Source organism: Triturus cristatus, chromosome 7, assembly GCF_964204655.1.
Source record: "Triturus cristatus chromosome 7, aTriCri1.1, whole genome shotgun sequence".
NCBI lineage: Eukaryota > Metazoa > Chordata > Amphibia > Caudata > Salamandridae > Triturus > Triturus cristatus.
This window is the reverse complement of record NC_140590.1, coordinates 1,184,953,967-1,184,967,802: the sequence shown is the minus strand read 5'-3', so window position 1 is coordinate 1,184,967,802 and position 13,836 is coordinate 1,184,953,967. Positions and strand designations below refer to the sequence as shown.

At 44.9% G+C, this 13,836-nt stretch overlaps 1 protein-coding gene across 1 annotated transcript; it reads right to left on the bottom strand.

Moving 5' to 3' along the window:
* Nucleotides 1-11,783: 11,783 nt before the first annotated feature.
* Nucleotides 11,784-12,218, bottom strand: LOC146811411 (taste receptor type 2 member 39-like). Its single transcript, XM_085615064.1, has one exon. The coding sequence runs from the start codon at nt 12,216-12,218 to the stop codon at nt 11,784-11,786; it is 435 nt and encodes a 144-aa protein (XP_085471190.1).
* Nucleotides 12,219-13,836: the final 1,618 nt, after the last annotated feature.

Sequence of the window (13,836 nt, the reverse complement as noted above, 5' to 3'; positions counted from 1 at the left end):
GCCTTGAGACCCGTAACAGTGAGTAGTTCTCGCTTCACAAATACCGGATTTACGATATTTTTATTTTTGCATGCCATAATGTTTTGCTGAAGTGGATTTGAGGACGACATTTGAGAAATCATAGTAAATGTGATGTCATTTTTGCTTTCTAGAGCACTAACCATAATTTCTATGACACACAGAAATACCTCCTTTTATTATTTGCTGCAGTATCCTGTGTAGGAGGAAATGCTTTCAGTTTTACTGCTTTGATTCCTTTAAGCTGATGTTCAGGTGTGCCATTCTTTTGCAATAAGTGTTAGCGCTCTTGTTGCTCAATAGCTGTTTGCATACTTTTTCCCGGTAAAATACCATAAAAGAGATACACAGTAGAATATATGGTGGCTATCATGAATTAAAATGTAAAAATAAAACAAGCATCAGACTCATTTAAATGCACAATCTACAGACAGAAAGAATCCTTGTCTTGATTCTCAAATAAGATAAAACCAGGGATCAAAATATTGGACCCTTTTGCCTAATTTCAACCGCCTGTCTGTTCCTTATTAGGCAAACGTGAAACAAATATCTTGATACAGCGAATACCAGATATGAAGTTGTATCAGTTGAAGGATCCTATAGGCTTCCTCATTCCTTCTTGTACCAAGCTATTTAACAAATAGGAATCAGCCATTTCGCTCTCTTGTCCCTCTATAAACTGGGCATAAAAATAACATGTGCGGTACGTCCTCTTTCTTGTAACCACACATAGGGCACCCCTGGACATTATTGTTTGATAATCTGACCATTTCGACGTAAAACCATGTAACAGTAGGTTTCCTTGTCTGAACGGGACATACAATGTTTGGGCTAAATTCGGTTCTATAGCATCGCAAATGTTTTCAAACTGGTAATAGCCCTTGACCACTAAAAATGAAGAAGATAAAGTGCCTTGTGCTTGCTTTAATAAGTTATGAAATTTATACATTTCAAATGGACTTTTTTACTCCTTTGCTGCATTTAAAGTTCAACAACCCACAGCATCATTCCAAAGATTGGCCAAGCCCATCCCCATAAGGTAGTCTTTGACAAATTTATTCCAAGGGAATTGTTTTGTAATCGGATGTCTAAGTATTTCCTCCAGCCCACTTCAATAGAGACAGAGTTCGGGAGTAGCCCATAGGTGTCTCCAGAAGATTAGTGAGCGAAGTTCAAGCCTATCAGAAATCGGCCTAAGGCCCAGATCTAACTTCAGCGGTACTAATGGAGTGCTGGCGGGTAGACATAGAAGCTGCCTCATAAACCTATTTTCTGCCATTGCCAGGGATTTTTTTTTGTGCCCCCATATCTCCGCACCATAGAGGGCAGCCGCAAGTGCATGGTCAGTGTACAACTGGAGGACTGGTGATACAAATCTATGGTGGGACCCCTTATGTAGCTTCACGAGCCCCCCAATTTGTTCCTCCAAATTTAACCTTCTTTTTGCATTGTGATGTGCCCAGTCCAGCTTTTCGCCTAGGGTGATCCCCAAATAGTCGAAGAGGTGTACTTGTTCAAGGGGAACACAATCTAGGGTGGGGTTTGAGCGCGTGGTAATACATGGATTGAAAACCCTATATTTGGTTCTGTTTATGTTAATTTCCAAACCCCTCAACACACAGAACCTGTTAAAATGGTCAAGAATTATCTGAAGTCACCTAGACGACTTAGAAAGTAAAAGAGTACCATCTGCAAAAATAAGCGCCGGGAACCTCAAGCCTGCTAGTCTAGGGGCATCATTGTCGCAACTATTTGAAAAAGCAACGAAATCATTCAAGAACAGAGTAAAAAGGGCGGAGCGTATACACAGCCTTGTCTTATTCCTCGCTTGATAGGAAAGGGTTCACTTACTTCACCCATCCTGCATAGTTATTCTGGTTTAATCACTTATACTGCATACGTAAGCAGGGATACCCAATTCAGCTAAACTTTTCCACAATAGAGTTCTAGGAACCAGGTTGAAAGCTGCTCTGAGATTAACAAAAATAGTTGGCAGGGTCCAGGGGACAACCCTTCTTATATATTGGAAGAATCTTGGACACTGCCCAAGTTTTAGGGATATATAGTCCATTTAAAATGGCATTAAATACCACTTTAAAAAAAGGTGTCCAAACATCAATGTCTGCTAATAACAGATCTTCAGGAATCTTGTCAATACCAGGGGAGTTACGTCCAGTAGTTGAGGCAGAGCTAATTGGGTTTGGGTAGCGGGAAGGTCAGGTCCATCTCAAGTGCGTTGTGGTAGCTGTCATGCCTAGGTACCACAGTCATGTTCACTAGAAATGGCCATTACTTAACATCTACAAGGATGTAGTCAATTAGACTGGTACTTCCTATCCTATTATAGGTTTGCTACCCCTCTCTGTCTGATTTTGTTCTTCCATTGCATGCTCGGATACCACTATTCAGGGATAGAGCATTTAGTTGTATTGCCAGGGTAGACCACTTCTTGATTGGGGGATAGTAAGAGCAGGAATCGACCAATTTCTGTCCTCTTCTGCATTGGAAAAGGGATCAGCCAAAAGTAGAGGTTCAAACTGGCAATTAAAATCATCTCCTTATAGTTTTTTTAGAGTATTTGGATGAGCACATCAATGGTGGGAGATTCCTGACTTATGGCAGATGGTCTTAAATAGATGTTATAAATGCTGGCTAAGGGACCATTGGGAAGATTGATGGTTACATATAACATGTCTTCGGTTACTATTTCTGACCCCAAAACTGCGCACCCCATAAGGGTCCCAATCCATGTCATGAGACCCCAGAGGGTCTTCCCTGCTCGTGGGACCTGGCATTGACACCATGGGGCCCATTAGGATGGCGGGCGGTTCACTCCCGCTGGGCCGGTGGGCGATCCACGGGAAGATCGTCCACCGCTTTTCCGTTGGTCGACCCGTCGACCGGGCGGAAAACGTGCACAATATGGTGGCAGTGTCTGCAGGACACCGCCATCCATATTGTGATGCAGGCGGTGATTCGCATTTCCATGGTGCCATTGCCGCCATGGAAAGGCATGCGGTTCCATCTGTTGGGGGCCCGTTGCGGGCCCCCAGGGTGTTGGGAGGGTGGGGGGTGTGAGAAAGTGCCATCTTTCTTGCATGGTATGCCCCCACTTTTTGCTGAATTGCTGAATGTACTTTGTGTGAGTGTGCCCTGGACTACTGCCAATCAGGTGCCCAGGGCCTATGTTCCTTCCCTAAAACGTAAAACCCCAAATTGGCAAACCTAGGCCACATGTCAGCCCCTGGTAAATGGTACCCTAGGTACCCAGGGCCTTGTGACCAGGGAAGGCCTCTAAGGGCTGCAGAACTTATTGTGCCACCCTTAGAGGCCCTGTACCCTAACACAACCACACTGCCCTTTCAGGCTGAGTGTCTGGGTACAAGGCAAAACCAAGAGTCGATATGGCACACATCCCTGTGTGTCATGCCCACAACCTACACTGCCCTGGCATACATCAGCCACCCCTCTAGCAGGGTGCCCTATGCCAGTGGTGTGGGCACAGGAACACGAGCCCTGTGCCCCTACAGTACCCAGGTCCATTCCTGGGCACTGTAAGTGCAGTGCTGCCATTTAAGAGTATATGGTGCTGAGAGCTCGTCAAACACAAACTCCACAGCACCATAATGGCAACACTGAAGACTGAGAAGTTTGGTATCAAACTTCTCAGCACATTAAACCCGCACTGATGCCAGTGTGGGATTTAATGTACAAAGCACTACAGAGGGCATCTTAGAGATGCCCCTGAAACCTAACCCACAATCCACATCTGGTCTGGGAGGCTGCCTAGGCTGCCACACAGCAGACATGTTGCTGGACCCCTGGGTGGAGAGTCCCCGCTCTCCTGGGCCTGCAATAATGCACATCCTGGGCGAGGTGCTAGGTCTCCTCCCCCTGGATCGGCAGGGGGAAGCTTCAAAGGCATGCCGCCTTTGTGAGCTTCTCCAGGCCACTTGCTGTACCCAGCAAACTGGCCCCCACCGGTTCTGACCCCACTCTGGCGGGAAGACTGACCGGAAACCCCAAGTAAGGACAGGGGATGTGCCAGCCTACCAATTCCACCCCTCAGGTGGGGAGGCGAGGTGAAGCACATCTCTGGGCGCTCGCAATCTTGAAGATGGGAAGCCCTGCCCATCAGGACTAGGCTACTGCCCCCCTCCCACAGGAGAGTGGCAGGATAGGGGGTGTACCCACCCCAGGGCAGGGACCCATTTGTCCCTGCCCTTTACCTACCTGTAACGCCCCTAAATCTAGTATTTAGTGGCAACCTGAACCTTCCTTCTTCAGATTCCAGATTCCGAAAAAGCAACAAAGAGCAAGAAGAAAGAAGACCTGCCGTGCAGCTGCTAAAAGGAGGAAGACACCAACTGCTTTGGCCCCAGCCCTACCGGCCTGTCGACCCTCGAACCTGCTCCTGCTAAATCCTGGCACCTCTTGTGGCCAGCAACCTCACAAGCCCCGGAGGACCTGACTACCTTGTGACTGTGAGCATCTGGGACTCTCATGAGCAGTGACTCTGCTCAAAGCAAGTTTCTAACCCCTGGCATCAGCCCGAAACCGCGAACCCTGCACACTCTGCACCCGCCAAGCCTGGCCTGTGCCGGAGTGGACAAAGACCCCGAGGACGTCCCCCCGGCGACTGTGACCCTGAATCCGGCACCCAAGGACTCACCTTGACGCTCCTGACGACGCCTGCAGCCTCAGAACCAGGGGCCCCCCCAAACCGCGATCAACGGAGGGTAAGATTTCCCGACACCAAAAGGCACCCCTGCACCCGGCGCCCTGCGGCCCACTGTGCCCGACTCCTGGATACCTACCTATCCTCCAACTACCCAACTTACCTCTCGAAGTGGTGGTAGCACCTGAAGAATCTCTGTCCCCGAGCTTGCAGCCTTTGTTCGTCCTGGAGCTTTCCCATTGAAATCCATTGAGCGCCCGAGGGCTCAAAAGCACCCTGCACCCAGCCGCCCGAGTGGCCCTGGCAGTGTAACTTCTACTCCTACCTACTTCCCCATTTGCCCTGAGCAAGTGACCAGGATGCCAGCTCCCACAGCCACGTGGCCAGCTAGTCAGCAGCCACCAACCAAGGCCCCGCTGCCTCCCATAGGATAACATTGGGCCTAACTCACTCTGCACCCGGCCGCCCCAGTGCCGCTGAGGGTGTAACAACTGTACCAACCTGAACCTGGGAGACCCTTGAGTCTGTGCCCGGAACCTTAACTCTGCCAGTCGAGTACTTACCCAAAAGCCGATAACCCAATTTTCTTCCATAGGGTAACATTGACTGGTTTCTTCTGAAATTTCTTCTAAGTGTGGAGTTTCTAAATCTTAAAATATTCACCTAAAATCAACCGAGTAACGAAAACGGAAATACTCACCTGCTATTAGGAGACATCTCAGTGCTGGATCTTGGTGCCCAGCACTGACCCTGAAAAGTACTCACAACTGTACTTACCACTAACCCAATTTTCCTCCAAAGGAAATCATTGACTGTTTTTCTGTGAAATTTCTTCTAAGGGTCGATTTTTGCAAACTACAAATATTCTTTAAAAATCGTACCAACTGTGAAAATTTATTTACTTACCTGTTTTAGATAGAGGTCCCAGTACTGAGCCTAGGAGCCCAGCCCTGGATTACAAAAGTAACGAGAACATACTTTACCTGTAACTTGAATTTTCTCCCATAGGGAATCATTGACTGTTTTTCTATGAAATTTATTCTGTCAACTTTTAAAATAGCAAAATATTGCCTAAAAATCACAATAGTAACTAAAACGAATTTACTCACTTGTTTCCAAGGCCTGTCCCAGGACTGAATCTAGGATCCAGTCCTGGAATTAGAAAAGTAATCCAGAAAGTAATCTATTGCAAATAACTTAAAACTCACATTGTGTTTGAAATTGTGTTGCCTAATGCAACAACTTGTAACTATTACCTACGAAAGTCAATTGCATATTACAAAAGTATTTAACTAAAGCCTCTCATTCTGAGAAAGTATATTTTGATACCTATTGTTGGTTCTAAAATAAAACAACCATATATTTTTTATATAAACCATTGGCCTAGAGTTCAGTTCTTGAGTGTGTGAGACCATTTGCTGACTGAGTGTGTACAGCAAATGCTTTACACTGTCCTCTGATACTGCCTTACTGCTCGACCAATCTACCACTTTAGAGAGTAAGGTTATATCTAACTTTAACCTCTGCCAAACCTCTGGGGACTGTGGACTCTGTACAAATGGTGGGCGGACAACTCCGTTCCGCCCACGGAATGTGCGGAGATTTGCCCTTCCGCCTTCTGCGATAATAGGCGGAGAAACAGGGCAAATCTCCGCTCGCCTCCTGCCCGTCACAAATACATTACAAAAGCAATTGTTAAGTAACCTTACCTTATCGGCGGCATCCCCGGGCTTCGATCCTTCTCTTCGCCAGTGTGGCGGGCGCATCCTTGTTCACATGGCGGGTTCGCCGCAACTTCGGCGGTCGGTCCCTGGCTCCCTTGCAATGTAATGGACCCCCATATGTGGCAAAGTCTGAATGACTAATTTCCCAGCCTTGCCACATTTCTTGCTAAAGACAAATACATATCAAATATGTCAATTTATGATCCCTAGTCTTTATTCCCCAACTTAGAGCCCAAGCCTGAAAGGTTCCATGAAACTAACCTTAATTTTGTTCAGTTTTTTGTGATTGATGTATATCTGCAGGGCTCTACACACCCAGGTTTCACAATATTACTCCCGCCTAATGGATCTAATGTCTTGTCAACTGTTAGAGAATTAAACAAGTTAAGACCTGTAGAATTGGCTCTGGATGGGTGCCCTAACCCTCAGGGATGTGACAGGGCATACCCTTTCCCCAGTGTCCAGGGCTATAGGGGCTCTCATTAGTACAAGGGTCTCTTGACACTGTGAAAACACTGGATGTCCAGGACTTGTTTTCCCAGCAAGATTAAAACCAGTAGAACATTCAGGTACCTTGTTCCCGTGTGCTACCCTGTTAAATTCCAGGGTTTAGCATATGTTAGTTGAGTCTACTGTCTAGCTCGAGTCATTCACCATGATCCAAAGGACTGAACTTGTTATACACTGGGACATTATACAAGTCACCTAGCTGAGAATGTTTAACATTAGGGTTTTTAAAGTCCTGAAAGTTCCTGTGTCGAAATACCGGGGGGGGGGCTTATAAAAATAACCCAGAGGTAGTAGGGTCACCCCAGAACCCCCTGTATGTTCAAGGCCACTGTTGGATAGCAATTTGTGAACAACTGCAGGTTCTCTAAAATTGATAGTCGCACTATCTCCAGGGCGATCCTTTGCTTCCTTCCCGAGCCGCCCCACTCGACGTGAGAGAAAGTTGTTACTAGCCAATGTGGAAAGTTCCTAAATTTCCCCAACTTCTTTCCCCACTTATTACTCAGTTCCATGTGTGTTTCCTTGTGTTCATCCCATGGACTCAGAACCCCAGTTAACACAGCCATGTAAGGGCAAGCCACTGGGGGAAATTAATTGTCAGAAGGTTCCTGGTTTCTTCGGGGAGTGTATCAATCACTTTACTTCTTCCTTGTGGAGCCTTGAGGTTCTTGATGGTTAGTATCAACTAGACTGTTGTTGCACTTCAAACCCACACCCCTGGCATTCTGTGGCCCCCGGAGCATGCCTGGTCAATTCCTGGGTTTGAAGATTTCAAAGTTCCGGGCACACCAACTTCTGTGGTTGGTTCTAAATCTATAATTTTTGCTTTTGGCTAGGGGCACTCTTGGTGTCGACTAGTTTTAAAAATAAAGTTAACCTGAGTTTCAAGCATAGTTATTTTCTCCATTAGTGGGGTGAGTTCTTGACATATCAATCCTTGAAATTGTTTCATCATGACACCCAAAATGTTATCTAGCCAGTCAGGTTTGGATACACCCTGAATGTGCAGCAGCTGTGTTCTCTGCATTGGCCTCTAATGGGGTTAGGCAGGAGGTGCTATACTCAAGGAGGATTCCCCACCACCTCCTAAGGAGAGTCTTCTTTCCATAAGTTCTATCTCAGTAGCTATTACGCCTATGGCCCCTTGTAGAATTCTATCAATGGTAGTAACTTTTGCAGGTGGTGAGATAGAGTGACCCTCACCTGCACATTTGCATTTCCCCATTTAGGCAGGAATTGTCTTTTACCAACTAAGTTAAATACGTTCTATTTAACTCACCCCTGCCATCAGGTCAAGTTTAGAAACAAAGGACCAGTGGAGGATGCCCAGCCAGATTAGCCTGCTCTTGGCCCAGTTTTCGCCTGGGCAAGTCCTGCGCTGTGGGACCACCGCTCTCCTAATAAGCGCCTTTGGGCATGGAAACTATGCGGCCGGAAAGCAGGGCAGTCTGGGTCTTGAAGTCCTTGCCCTGCTCCTGTAATCAGCACGTCTTGCGCTGCTGGAACCCCGCTCTCCTAATAAGCGCCTTTGGGCATGGAAACTATGCGGCCGGAAAGCAGGGCAACCTGGGGCTTGAAGTCCTTGTGCCGCTCTGGATTCAGCGTATTTTATTGCTTTGATTCCATTAAGATGATGTTCAGGTGTGCCACACTTTTGTAATGAATGTTTGCAGTCTTATTGCTCAATAGAACTTTGTGGAAATTGATTACTAGGGTGTTAAGTGACAGCTGCCGCTGGTGTTGAAAGTACGTTTCAGTCTGCATTTTAGAATATTTAACTGAAATAGATAAGGAAGATATTTGAGACGTCATAGAACATGTGTCCTCATTTTAGCTGTCTAGTACCCTGACCATAATTTCTATGGCAACAATAACCCCCCTCATTGTGTTCATTTCTACAGGAAATGATTTAGGTTTTACAGTTTTTATTCCATCAAGATGGTTACGCAATGCCACATATTTGTCATAAATTTAAAATGTTAGCACTCTAGTTGTTTATTAGACCACTATGGGAAACTGCAGTTGACTACTAGAGAGTTACCTGACAGACTGCTGGTGTTGGAAATACAGGTTTCACTTTGTATGTCAGAAGGTTTTACCTATGGTCAGAGTTTCCTTAGGAAGAGTATTTTTTGTTTCGCTCATTTCTATAGCACCATTTGATGATTCTTCGCAATCAATATGTTCCCAAAAATTAATCCACCGAAGCTCCTTTATGGAAATTTTGGGGTGATCCGTCAAGAGGTGCCAAGAAAAGGGGTTCCAAAAATAATTGATTTCCTATGTTAATTCCCATGGGAAATTTTGAGAAGCAATACAGGAAAAACAGCTAAACGGAATTAAGACAAATATGGCACGAAGGTAGTAATTTACTCAGAAAGCATGCTTTTCATTAATTGGTGTAAATTTGTTCAGCAGTGTTGGAGAAATTCTAATTTAAAGTGGTATTCGAGGTGGTCATAAAGGGGTCGAAAATATAGTAATATCTTGACTGTTGGTGTTCAGATATGCTATGATCAGCCATTTTAAAGGGGACTTGTGAAGCCCGATTAGCTGGCCACAACATGAACAATATGATGAGGCGGCCATTACCCTGCGTCTGAAAATAAATAAAAAAATATATAAGGACACCGAGTGAGCACAGTTCCTGTGGTTGGTTGGTCCCACCAATGACAAGTGCACCTGTGCTTGGGAAGAGTAGAGCAGTCCGATATCTGCCCTATCGTAGTTGATCTGGTTCGTTCTGCTCTCTTCTTCACACAATTCTGCAACTTTGTGTATTGCACTACATTGCATGAAATAATAGTACATTTGCCCCCAAGTGTGCATGCAGAGGCATTAGAGGATGTGGGCAATTGAGCCAACCACAAGCACCAGAGCAGGAAGCAACTGAGGTTGCTAGTATTGGTGCAGTACAGCAAGGTTCACCTGAAGGTGGTCTCTGTAGTGAGACTGGATGTCAGATTGACTGTGTGAAGCAATACTTTCAACATTCAATATACAGGGATCCTTGAGGACAACTGAACCAGCGACAGGCCCTAGAAACAAATAGAGCACCTTCTATTGAGCTTAAAACATATGAATAACGGGTACTGAATGTTGATGATCTTTTGATAATTGAATAAACAGAGGTAGGCAGTGATCCAGAAGCAGGAATATATTGTGTATGACTAAAGCAGTAATATAACAAGGTAGATAGACACCGACAACAGGATATCACTCTGCAACAGGATAAGATAAGTGTCTGCAGTCATCACACACTGGAGTAACAAACAAAAATGTTTAAAGTTAATAATAGGATGATGGCAGACAGCACTTAGTAAGGAAAATTTAAGAAATACAGTTAAAGGGGACTTCACAGGGAAGAAGTGAGTAGGACTTATCATTATCACCACAAAAATGACTAGAGAAAAGGCCTTTGCCTATGAACCTATAATGGGATGCCGCCACCCATCTATCAATGGACAGCCTAACATGAGGATGTAGTAGCCAAAATCACTTATACCTGGGGACACATGTTGGGTGCATCCTGTGGCCTGCAAATGACTTTGCTGCTGAATGTCTGACAATAATAAGGTAATTCCAGATAGAAGACTTGCTGGTCTTTTAACCCAATGGAGAAAACACAAGGCACAGAATCTCGAACAGGGAGGTCACAGCTCTTTTGGCCAAGGATTGTTGTCCCTTTATGCCCCTGAATCTCTCTTTCGGAATGTATGTCTCTCCCATCATCTCAGCAGTGATGTAGCTGGCCCCATGTCCATGTAGTCTGATAATCAACTATAATTAAAGAACAGAGACTCACCTAGGGATTAATGAACAGGAATCTGTACCTCACAACACTATTATTTCCTTTGTACTGGATGAATGGACTTTGGGTGGCTGATGTCTTCTGGATGAGTGACCCACAATTAAAGAGGGGCTAAACAACCTATTGTCAACCTGTGGTAGTCTAGACACTTTACCAACTTTCAACAAAAAGAAGAAAATAGCTTTGCCCACCATATCTACGTAATGGCTCATCAGTTGGGGATTGCTGGAGACCCAGCCATAAACCCAGGAAATAATCTCCCTGTGGCTGAAGACATGCCTAGTGCATCCAACTCCAACAATTTGGTGCCTTCTTAAAAGAGCCTTCCAAAGTTTACATGGGACATTCACAGGAGAGACCCTGGGGCAGCACACCCTTTTTATAAAAGAAACTATTTGACTCCCTAGCAAAAACTCTCCTTACATACTCTATCTGACAGACAATTCAAATTGTTGCTCTGTTTATCTAACTCTTCAGGACACACACACAGACACACACCTGCTGTCAACACTGAGCTTCTGATTCTAGTATACACAACCTACCCAGTGACAAGTCCCTGCTGTACCCCGAGTCATCAATGACAGGATTTCAAGGTGGAGCAAGGTAAGGACTCCACTCAGATTAAAATGACTCAAAACTCAATGTATTTCCTGAGCACCACTTACCAGTTTTGGAGTCGTGATGATTTGAAATCACCATAAATAAGGCTCTAGAGCATGAGGCTTTACAATACTTTTATTTATTTATTATATTACTTCTTCTAGCTTAAGTATCCATTACACTTGTGGGTGCCTGTTCTATGGCTGGATATATGCGTGTAACGTACATGCTCATGCATTTTACAGTATATGACTTATTTAACAGACAAATTTCCAAATATTTTCAATAACAATTGTTCATTAATATTGAGTGTTTAGTACTCATCAATCATATTTTTTTATCATTTTGTTTTCTTGAGCACCATCATGCCCAGAAAAAGACAGGAGTAATGTCCAACTCACGCACAATGGTGTGACCTCTTGGTGTTGTCTTGTAGGGTCAATCAAGCCCTATTTGGCCTTGGCAGGCCCAGAATCCCCCAGAATGCCAACCTCAGTTTGGAATTAACCAGTATCAGAAGTACAGACTGTGCGGGGGCAAAGGAGACAATGATCATCCAGCACACAGTGCTCCAGACAGATGATTCTTGTGTCTGCAGCATCGTAATGGTGAAAACAGCCAGGAAGAAGAAGGTGTAGAACATGAAGAGGCCTATCACAGTGAAGGCTGCTTGGTCGTGAGCCTCTAGGTTGGGCCGACTATTATCAGACATGTTCTGTCTCATCCTCCAAGTGTGCATGCAGAGGGATGAGAGGATTAGGGCAACTGAGATAAGTACAAGCACCAGAGGCAGGCAGAGGCCAATGATGCCTGCAGTAATGCTGTAAAGTAAGGACAAGCTCATAGTGACCTCCTCCAGGCTGTGGTTTGATGTCATGGCTGTTGCATTGTGTGAACCAACGCTCTCAACATTCCAATAGACAGGGACACTGAGGACAACAGATCCGGCGACAGATCCCAGGATCATTAGTGGCACCGCCCTGGAGATCCGCAGCTTGAGCCATATGAATAGCGAGTGCTGGATGTTGGTGATCTTCAGACAATAGAAGACACAGAGACAGGCAGTGATCCAAAAGCAGGAGAAGATTGGAAATAATTCAAGCTGAAAAACAACTGGGTAGACAGCTGCTGAGAATAGAATCTTCTTCCACAACAGTAGAAGGTAAGTTATCACAGTTGTCATGCATTGTAGTAATATTTTGGCTATCGCAAGAGTGAATAAAAGCATGTCCACAGGATTCAGTCTACGGGACTCTAACCAGTCCAGACAGAGGGCCACCACAATGAAAACACTGGCAAAAGTTCCAATGAGACCCACAATTGAATAGCTGGCGATCGTCACCAATGTGGCATCTGAAGGTGCCATAGCTGTGTTCTTCCTTGATAACAGGGAACAGACACACTATCGAAAGAGGCTTCTGGTTCCTCCTGTGGCTCTGGATATGTCTGTGGAGTATGGGGAACATTTCTTCTACTCTGAGTTGTCTGTGATCAGACTGCAAAGGCTGACTTTGCATGAAGATGAAATTACAGCGAAAGCTCTGATACCCAATCTGTCTATGCAAACAGCTGAATGCAAAGAGTATAGATGATGAAGAACAGACGACCAGGCATGTCAGTCTGTTGGGAAGAGGAATCAAAAGAAGTGATAGGCAAGCTGCCCAGTCATTCTGTGATGAACTCAGTAACCTGGCTGCAGCTATAACCCAATGGGAAGTGTATAACGCAGCACAGAATAACCTTCATGAAGATGGGGTGTGGCACATGTGTGTACTTTATACTCCTTTTTCACCTGGTAGTAACCCTGGTTGCAGTGGTTTAGCATTTTTCTCTTGAACCCAAAAGGGAAACTAGCACAACACTTCTGTGTATGGCTCAAGAGAGGGTGTTTTCCCAATCAGCAATGTACATGAGTCCCTTACTTTCTTTGCAGTATGTTTTCATCTGTCAACCAGAGAGTTAATATCAGAGACTTAGGGGCTGATTTAGTTTGGCGGACAGGTTACTCTATCATAAATGTGACAGAGATCCCATCACTGTATTACAAGTGCCATTGGATATAATGCACTTGTAATATGGCAGACGTGATTACTTCATCATGTTGGTGATGGAGCAATCCTTCCGCCGACTCTAAATCAGGCCCTAAGACCAAGAGGGCTAGATTAGTGCTTATGAGTGGTCACCCAAAGTGCACATAAAGAAGTAATTGTGCCTATCAAGAACTAATATTCTTATATTGGGTCAGGGGATTGAAAGTGAAACCGTGTTCCTGTTTATGTGTTTATATATATATGCAAATGAAAATGCCATGCTTTGAATAAGATACAATGTGATGCTTTGTTAAAAACTAAAACTCCCATCACGCATCATAATGGGCAGAAGATGGAGAGAGTATAAATAAAAAATAAAAAAAGACCAACTCACCGTGAAAAAGACCCTGTGAGGTGGAAATGCGTTGGTGGAGTAGCGCTGGTTTGAATTAAAACTGGATTACC

Bases quoted from the DNA above. Each gene is read 5' to 3' on its own strand.
- LOC146811411 (XM_085615064.1), bottom strand. From the start codon at position 12,218: ATGACATCAAACCACAGCCTGGAGGAGGTCACTATGAGCTTGTCCTTA.